The sequence below is a fragment of the Dipodomys spectabilis genome, unplaced genomic scaffold, assembly GCF_019054845.1.
Source record: "Dipodomys spectabilis isolate Male_0828 unplaced genomic scaffold, ASM1905484v1 ptg000664l, whole genome shotgun sequence".
Classification (NCBI taxonomy): domain Eukaryota; kingdom Metazoa; phylum Chordata; class Mammalia; order Rodentia; family Heteromyidae; genus Dipodomys; species Dipodomys spectabilis.
The window spans coordinates 142,718-151,504 of NW_024871341.1; the positions used below are offsets into that span (position 1 = coordinate 142,718).

The following is an 8,787-nucleotide window of genomic DNA, read 5'->3' on the forward strand; positions in this document are numbered from 1 at the left end:
ATAAATAGATGTGCCAGTGGCTCATGCTTATAATCCTAGCTTCTCAGGAAGGAGGCTGAGATCTGAGGAAAGGGGTTCAAAGCCAGCCCAGGCAGGAAAGTACATGACACTCTTATCTCCAATTAATTACCAGAAAACTGGAAGTGGTGCTGTGGCTCAAGTGGTAGAGCGCTCACCTCGAGCTGAAGAGCTCAAGGACAGCTCCAGGCCCAGAGTTCAAGTCCCACAACCGATACCAAAAAAAAAAAAAAAAGAAAGAAAGAAAAGAAAAGAAAAATTCAAGGATATTCAGAATGAAAATTGGTAGAACTATCATTTATTGAAGGTCTGTTTTACCAGGAATCAGAAATATTCTTGGGCTGGGAAGGTGGCTCAGTGGTAGGTAGAGTGCTTGCCTTGCATGCATGAGGCCCTGGGTTCTATTTATTCCTCAGCACCACAGAAGCAGAAAAAGCCAGAAGTGGCGCTGTGCCTCAAGTGGTAGAGCACTAGCCTTGAGCTGGGCCCAGGCCCAGAGTTCAGGCCCCACAACCTACAAAAAAAAAAAAAGAAATATTCTTCTTTTTGTACCAGTTTTGGGGCTTGAACTCAGGGCCTCAGCATTGTCCTTTAGCTCTTTTGTTCAGGGCTAGTGCTCTACCACTTTGAGCTACAGAACCACTTCTGGTTTTCTGGTGGTTCATTGGAGGTAAGAGTCTCACAGACTTTCCTGCCTGGAGGCTGGCTTTGAACCACCATCCTCAGATCTCAGCCTCCTGAGTAGCTAGGATTACAAGTATGTGCCACCAGCGTCTGGCTCACTTTTTTTTTTTTAACCTTCACACCATATTCTTATCGTATACACAATACCCCAGTATTACCCCAGTATTACCTTCCTCTTTGATTTCCTCAAGCCTCAGATTTTGTAAAGCTAGATAAAGTCAGTACTTTTTTTTTTTTTTTTTGAGGGGATAGGTGACTATTGAGAATGATGTGAATACCACCTGCAACTTGTTTGTAATATTAAAGCTTACATTTTGGTGCAGTGTTTCATCAAATACTGCTAGTCATTCTCTTTGGAGGTGCACATAAAACCAGAAGTGAATTGGCTTAATAATTTGCATGCTTTCAATCTTTGTGACCAAAAAAAAAAAACACCTTATTATTGAGAATAGGAACATTAAAAAAATTCAAGACAGGAAGACTGTCTTAGATTGAGACTGCTTAGATTGAGGAGAAGCAGATTTGTGTTCTATGCCCTATATAAAGTATCATACTTTCTTCAATATTGTTTCCATTATTTCTGCTTGAAGTTGGTCAGGGGATTCTGTTGTCAGCCTTGTAATATAGGCTTGGAACAGTTCTTTTTTATTATTAAAATTTTAAATTGTTATTGTAGAGGTGATATACAGATGGGTTGCACTTTCCTAAGTCAGGTAAAGAGTACATTTCTTTTTGAATACTGTCACCCCTTCCCTTGCTCTCTCCCAGTTTTTCCCTTTTATCCCCACCCCCAGGTTGTATAGTTCATTTTCAACATTGTGTCTAGTGAGTACCACTGTTGCATTTGTTTGTCCTTTGTCCCTCCATTTCTCTGCTCCCTCTTACCCTCCAAAGACAGATAAATGAACAAACAAGACAAAAATAAAAAAAAATGACAAAGAAAAAAAACATTTCCATTTCTTGGAGTGCATTTTGATAAATATTATTTTGTATGATCAGATGCACACAGGCACTGTGCCTTTCTGTTCCTTTCCTAAGGTAGCCTGTGTGAATACCTAGAGTCCTGTATAAGTCCTGTGTAATTTAGCATATTCTCGTGTTTTGTTTTGTCAGTCCTGGGGCTTGAACTCAGGGCTTCGGCACTGTCCCTGAGCTTCCTTTGCTTAAAGCTAGCACTCTACCACTTGAGCCACAGTACCACTTCTGGATTTTTTCTGTGTATGTGGTACTGAGGATTCGAACTAGGGGCTTCATGCATGCTAGGCAAGCACTCTTACCACTAAGCCATATTCCTAGCCCCTGGTGAATTTTAGATCTGGCTTCCACATGTGAGTAAGAACATGCGCCATTTGTCTCTCTGTGCTTCCCTTTGAGGCTTGGAACAATTCTAGTGGCTGCTTTGCTTGATGGGATCCAGTGAGGTCAGGGGGTCATGGAAGGAATGGAGGACACAGCCTAAGGCTTTCTCTCCAGGATGAGACCCCCAAAACGGGCAACACCTTGGCCTTTGGGATGTCAGATCAGGAAACTATTCTATGTACTATCTCATCAAACCTGCTGTCACACCTCAGAAAGCAGATCCCAAAAGCTAGAGTGGGTAGGTGGCTAGAGTGGGTGCAGTGTCTCCCTCACATCAGTGTCAAGGCAAGGAGCTCGGGTCGCTGGATTCCCAGGCCCCATGCTTTTGCAAGCTATCTCTCTGAGCAATCCAATTCATGTCTAGAAGTGCGCTGCTTAGCATGCAAGCCAGGCTGACCTTATGCTCTCAGAATCATCAACGTTTTGTTGGAAACCATGGGAGGACAGTTCTGGGACAAGAATCAAACTCAAAGCTCAGACTGCAGAATCTTCCTTTGCTCCCAAGTACTGAATCCTCAAAGTATGGCACATCTCAGGCAGGTGGAAGAAACAGGAGATGGAAAAATCAAGGAGAGGGCAATTCAGCTTGTTTGCTACCTTTTGGCCTCCCATCCTTAATCTCTCCCGGTAAAGCCCCATTCGGGAGGATTGAGGCCTTTGTTATTCAGTTTCTAAGTGAAACCAGCTGGGAGCAATAGGAAGGGGGAGGGCAGCCCCAAATTGCCAGACCCCTCCCTCCCATCTTCCCAAGTCAGGGGGTCTGGTGTCAGGAGAACATAGCTTTTGGGACAAAGCCATTGAAAGGATGAATTTCCTACTTCTTAGCAGGGAGCCTCATTCCCGAAGAAATGTTTCTTTCTTTCCTTCCTTCCTTTCTTTCTTTCTTTCGTGGGGCCTGAACTCTGGGGCTGGGTGCTGTCCCTTAGCTCTTCAGTTCAAGGCTAGCACTCTAGCTCTTGAGGCACAGTGCCACTTCCGGCATTTTTTGCTTCTGTGGTGCTGAGGAATCGAACCCAGGGCCTCATGCATACAAGGCAAGCACTCTACCACTGAGCCGCTGCGATTCCAGGTGTAAGCCACCAGCACCCAGGTAGGAAAAGCTTTTGAGCAAATATTCTCACCATGCTCTTGTATGTATTCACCCTGGAGTTTGAATAACCTATTCCATCTGAGAAACTGAGTTTAAAAGCATCACCTTGTTCTTTTATTTATTTATTTATTTTTTGCTCTGCAACTCTTGACCTGACTGAGCCTTCCTTTGGTCCTTTGCATGCCAGTGCAATGCTCCTTTTCACAAGTGAAAGGAATAAGTCTTACTACTGCTCTCCCCCTCTCCCTCCCTTCTACCTATTGCATTTCCTCTTGCTGTAGCCCCCCACTCCCCCTTCCCATCTTCCCCACATCTTTCCACAGTTAATGGTTGAGGGCTTGAATTATGTGAACGGCCAGTTTCAGAAGCCTTTTCTAGGCACCTACCAAATGCCATTATAATGGTGATCTAATAGCAGGGGGACCATTATATGGCACCATTAGGAGAACCACCTACTGTGCAAGCTAAATAGTTTGGCTGTGTGGGTGGCCAAGGAGAGGAAGAGGCAGCTTCCTCCTGCTTTGACTTACATCCTCACCTGCCTTCAGTGGAAGAAGAGTCTGAGATTCCAGAAGAACTCATAGGGAAGCTGAGGTCTCCATGCACAGCTAGGCTGCAGCTCAACAAGCAAGAGGCATGAAATGATTGGCATGTACTATCCCTAGGAAGCTTACGATTTTTTTCTTTTTTCCTTTGAGGAGGTAGCATTGAGATTTGAACTCACAGCCTTGAGCTTGCTAGGGAGATGCTCTACCACAGAGCCAGGCCTCTAACATTGGCTATTTTTGAGCTATTCTTACTTCTTGCCTGGGCTGTGAGCCTATTTTTGGCTTCCTGTCTTAGCTGAGATGACAGGCACGAGCTATGTTGCTCAACCTCTTCTGTCCAGATGGAGTCTTGAGGACTTTCTTGCTCTAGATGGCTTGAAACCATCATCATTCTCCACCTTTCATATAGGCAGGATGATAGATGTGTAGCATGGCAGCCATCTTTCCGTGAAGGGGATCTTGTGAACTTTTCTGCCCAAATTGGCATCTAACTAAAGCTTATGGTGTTTCTGCCTGTAGCTAAACACAAAGTCTCCCAGCGGCTTCAGTAAATTTGGGGACTCATGGAGTCCATCCAGGGCCGAGGCTTATGAAAATCAGTAAGAACAGGGCACACCTGTCAAAAACCTGTTGAAAATCCCTTCCTTAGTGATCCTGGTACTTAGCTTAGTGTGCAGCCTTACACAAAAAGAACCTCATGGTTTGGTGTTTTCTAGAGCTTTCTACATTTCATCTTCACAGTAACCTACTTGATTAAAATGGGGGACATTATCAGTCTTTTAATTATTCATTTCTTTGTTTTTGGTCCTGAGGAGGCTTGAACTCAGGGCATGGAGGCTGTTCCTGAGCTCTTTTGCTCAAGGCTAGTGCCCCATCACTTTGAGCCACAGCCCACTTTGCCACTTCCTTGGTTGTTGTTGTTTTGAGTGGTTCACTGGAGATAAGTCTCACCAAGACTTTTCTGCTCAGGGCTGGCTTTGAACTGCAATCCTCAGATTTTAGCCTCTGGAGGAGCGTGAGCTATTAGCACCTGGCTCAATCAGTCTTATTTTACAGAAAAAGAAACTGAGGCCCAGGAGGGATGAGTCATTTCAGGACTTTCCAGTAAGGACTGAGAGATTTCACAAGGTTTCTGACCAGTGCTTGGCTTGCTGCTTTACAGTTTTGAGAGAACAGGAAAAGGCTAGGGCAGACACAGGACCCTTGTTTCTGGAGTAAAATGCCTTCACCACAGGAGTCAGTTTACAATGTGTCTTCCCAGTGGTTCTGGCTCCAGTAGCACAGCAACAGCGCTGCAACCCTATGCCATATATGTGGCAGTGGAGCTGGCCAGGAGTGCATACTTAGTCACGGAATCACAAATGACTGTGATTAATAAATAAGACGGGGACAGTCTGAGCCTCTGTATTCTCTAGATCCTTGTCCCTACTTGGTTGCTTGTGCAGTAAGGAAAGAGTGTTTGGGACAAAAGATCTTGTGGACCATCGTGCTTATGAGAGGATTGTAGTGTTATCATCAAGAAATGGGTGGTCAGTGCCTGTTTGTGTCAACCCTGAGGTTGTGCTGTGTGACTTTGGGCACATCCCCAGTTCTGTCTGAGCCTCAGTTTCTTCAGGGATCCTATCGCCTTGTCCTAGATGGTCTCATGGTGCTGTTCTTTATCCATTTGGTCAATCAACCCTCAGCAACAAGACAGTCATTAAGAGTGGGTCTTTGAAAAGGCTCAGATTTTCTTTCCCGTGTGTGTGTGTGTGTGTGTGTGTGTGTGCGCGCACGCGCACGCAGGCGTCCGTGTGTGTATTTGGTCATGCTTTCTTTTCATGCTGACTTACCTTAGGAGAAAATGCCCCTGCTTCCGTTGCCGAATGGAAATTGGCAAAGAGGGAGGGAGAGGCTCCTATTTGCGCCTTTGCTATTTTAGGGGAGTTGAAATTACGAGTCCAAGTGGAGGCGATGTGCGCTGTGGAGTGGCCTCCGTTCTCTTAAGACAGGAGAAAACCAAGGCACAGAGCTGTTGGGCGTGAGGCATTATTATATAAATTCAAGCTCGCTCCTGATCCTTAGTACCCTGAGTTGCCTGAAGGGGGGAATGGCACTGCCTGCGTGTGCAGCCCGGGCGCTCGGGCCGCCGCCGCCGCCGCCGCCGCTGCAACCGGAGCAAGGAGCGCCGGCTCGCACCACCTGTCCCCGCCGGCATTCCAGAGCAGCGGCTGAATTGGCAGCAAGCCTGTCCGGATCGGTGGCTGCCTCAGTCCGAGCGGGCCCTCCTAGGGGTGTGTCTCACAGATTCAACTCCCAGCCGCTCCAGGACGAGTCCCTCAAGGCGTGTTCCTCCCTGGCTGGAGCTGTGCGCGCCCCGCTCTTCGCACTGTTGCCCCGAGGCCGCCGCAGGCGGATGCACGACTTCAGGCGACGCTGGGACCTGGGCTCCCTCTGCCGGGCCCTGCTCACTCGGGGCCTGGCCGCCCTGGGCCACTCACTCAAGCACGTGCTCAGCGCGATTTTCTCCAAGATTTTCGGCCCCCTGGCCAGGTACGTTGTAGGCACTAGCGGGGCTCGCGCTCTTTCGATCGGGAGCCACGCCGGCAGCCGTAGGGGGGCGGAAAGGCACTTATGGAAGGGGTGCAAAAGCAGGGGCGAGGGGAAGGAAGGGCTCAAAGTTCCACTTAGCCGATTCTGGTTGGGTGTTTGGGGGGCTCCGGATCAGCCCGGCGGCGCGCGATTGAGCACGCTGCAGCTCTAGCCGCACTGTTCAGCCGGCAAGGGCAATCCAGCGTCCCGGCTTGCTAGTCTGGCTGCGGGTTGAGCTCCGTCCTTCAAGGGAACTACGAACCTCAGGCTCTCAGCTCAGGAGAGGCAGCCACTGGGGTGGGTAAGCAGGCGCGCGTGGGGTAATCTGGGCTTTGGGACGCTTGGGGACAGAGTCCTACCAATCAGGCAGACAGCCGTGTGCGCGCCAAAGGGGGGTTGGGGTCACAAGAGCGGTGTGTGTGTGTGTGTGTGTGTGTGTGTGTGTGTGTAAAGTCCACTTGGGAAAGCGGAGTCGGAATGGGAACCCCAGTGGGGAGATCTACAAGCTTGGGGTCTGGCACGGAGGCGGGGGTGTAAGTTGGGGAGTCAAGTGATGGGGACCACAGCAGGTCCTGCGGGAATGACTCTGGGGAGGGGTGTGTGTGTGAAGAGCTTGGGCGGGGGAGGGGGCCGGTGGCCAGAGAGGAGTGGGGTGAGGGGGTGTGTGTGTGCGGCAGAAGCCACAGCGCTGAGCCTGCTGGGAAGAAAGCGAGAAGGGCGCCGCCGCCTCTGCCGTGGAGTACTCGGTGCGGAGGGGGGGGGGGGGGGACGACGGGGCTGCACGGAGGCGCCAAGGGGCGGGGGCGGTGCGGGACGCATGGTGAGCGCGGGCTGAGCTGCGGGGGATTGACGTAACGAGCTTGGGTTTCCCCCAGCGTAGGGAACATGGATGAGAAATCCAACAAGCTACTGCTGGCTTTGGTGATGCTCTTCCTATTTGCTGTGATCGTCCTGCAATACGTGTGCCCCGGCACAGAATGTCAGCTTCTCCGCCTGCAGGCATTCAGCTCCCCGGTACCGGACCCTTACCGTTCGGAAGATGAGAGTTCCGCCAGGTTCGTGCCCCGTTACAATTTCAGCCGCGGCGATCTCTTGCGCAAGGTAGACTTCGACATCAAGGGCGATGACCTGATCGTGTTCCTGCACATTCAGAAAACGGGGGGCACCACTTTTGGCCGCCACCTGGTCCGCAACATCCAGCTAGAGCAGCCTTGTGAGTGCCGAGTAGGGCAGAAGAAATGCACTTGCCACCGGCCGGGTAAGCGGGAGACCTGGCTCTTCTCCAGGTTCTCCACGGGCTGGAGCTGCGGGCTGCATGCCGACTGGACCGAGCTGACCAGCTGTGTGCCCGCCGTGGTGGATGGCAAGCGCGATGCCAGGCTCAGACCATCCAGGTGAGTGTTTGCTGCTGCATTTGAGCCTATCTTCTAAGTGTCAGGACCAACGGTGGGGGGAGGGGGGAGGGGGGAGGAGAAGGCTGGGCTGACTGATGGTGGGAAGGTGCTACTGGCACCTGGTTGGGATCCAGGACACACCTTGGTGCCCTGGCTGTTGTGTGTCTGTTGGGCAGGTGCTAAGCACTCTAGCGCCCATCTCGGCCGTGCTGTCTGGGCCTTAGGAAGCCTTTCAGCCTCCATCTGGGACACCCCGTCTGGGACGTCCCATCTGTCAGTCCCAACCTTGGCCTTGCTTGATGGTGGAGAATGCGATCAGAATAGGTGCCCCTGTGTCGTAGTCAGGACGAGAAACAGCTCGCTGATGAGCATGGAGACTCCTAAAAACAAAAACAAAAACAAACAACTTGTACTGTGCATGCATTGTCTCTGCATCTTTTTCTTCTCTCCTCTGCACCCTGGTTTTGACGTCTCTTTCCCTCTCTCCTTCCTTTCCCAGCCTACATCCTCTTTCTTCTTCTTTCTTCCCTTTTTTTCCAAGCAAGAACATTTGCTCCCTTTTTTTGTGTGTGTTCCAAACATTGGCTGCTTCTGATGGCTCATTTTCTTTCCTTCGCGATTTCCCTCACTTACTTTTCTTCTAGCTCTTTCTCACCTTTGATGTTCTTACTTCCAGCTTCACTTTTATCTACTCCTGGCCCCCATGCCTGGTGTGACTCAGGACTCTGTTGTTGTTTGTGGGTACCCTGGGAGAGCTCCCGCTACTCAGCCTTGTGCCCCTCACTGTTGGCTGCAAGCAAGACATCTGCAGTGCTTTGCTACCACAGCAGCCCTTGGCTGAGAGGCTTTCCAAGACCCAGTGTGAAGATCACACATAATGAGATGCACCTTGTAATATACCAGAAACAAGGCACAGGCAGCCTTGTTTCGAAGAGTGTGAGACTGATATAGGCAAAGCTGATTTATGAATAGTCAGTCTGTAGCCAGAAGTAGAGCATTTGTTCTTTTCTAGCTGCAGTATCCAGCTTCTGGAGGTCATGGGCTATGCTGTCAAGGGGAGTGAAGTTGCTGCAGTTTAGGGCTCCTCTTTGATGGGTGTGCCTCAAACACACGGGCCGGTGCA

General features: G+C 50.0%; 1 protein-coding gene across 1 annotated transcript; it reads left to right on the forward strand.

The window, feature by feature from the left end:
- The first annotated feature begins 5,788 nt into the window (after positions 1 to 5,788).
- LOC122101438 (heparan-sulfate 6-O-sulfotransferase 2) lies at positions 5,789 to 7,668 on the forward strand. Its single transcript, XM_042671755.1, has 2 exons — positions 5,789 to 6,231; positions 7,146 to 7,668. Exons 1-2 carry the CDS (start codon positions 5,789 to 5,791, stop codon positions 7,666 to 7,668), a joined length of 966 nt encoding a protein of 321 aa, XP_042527689.1.
- The last annotated feature ends 1,119 nt before the right edge of the window (positions 7,669 to 8,787 follow it).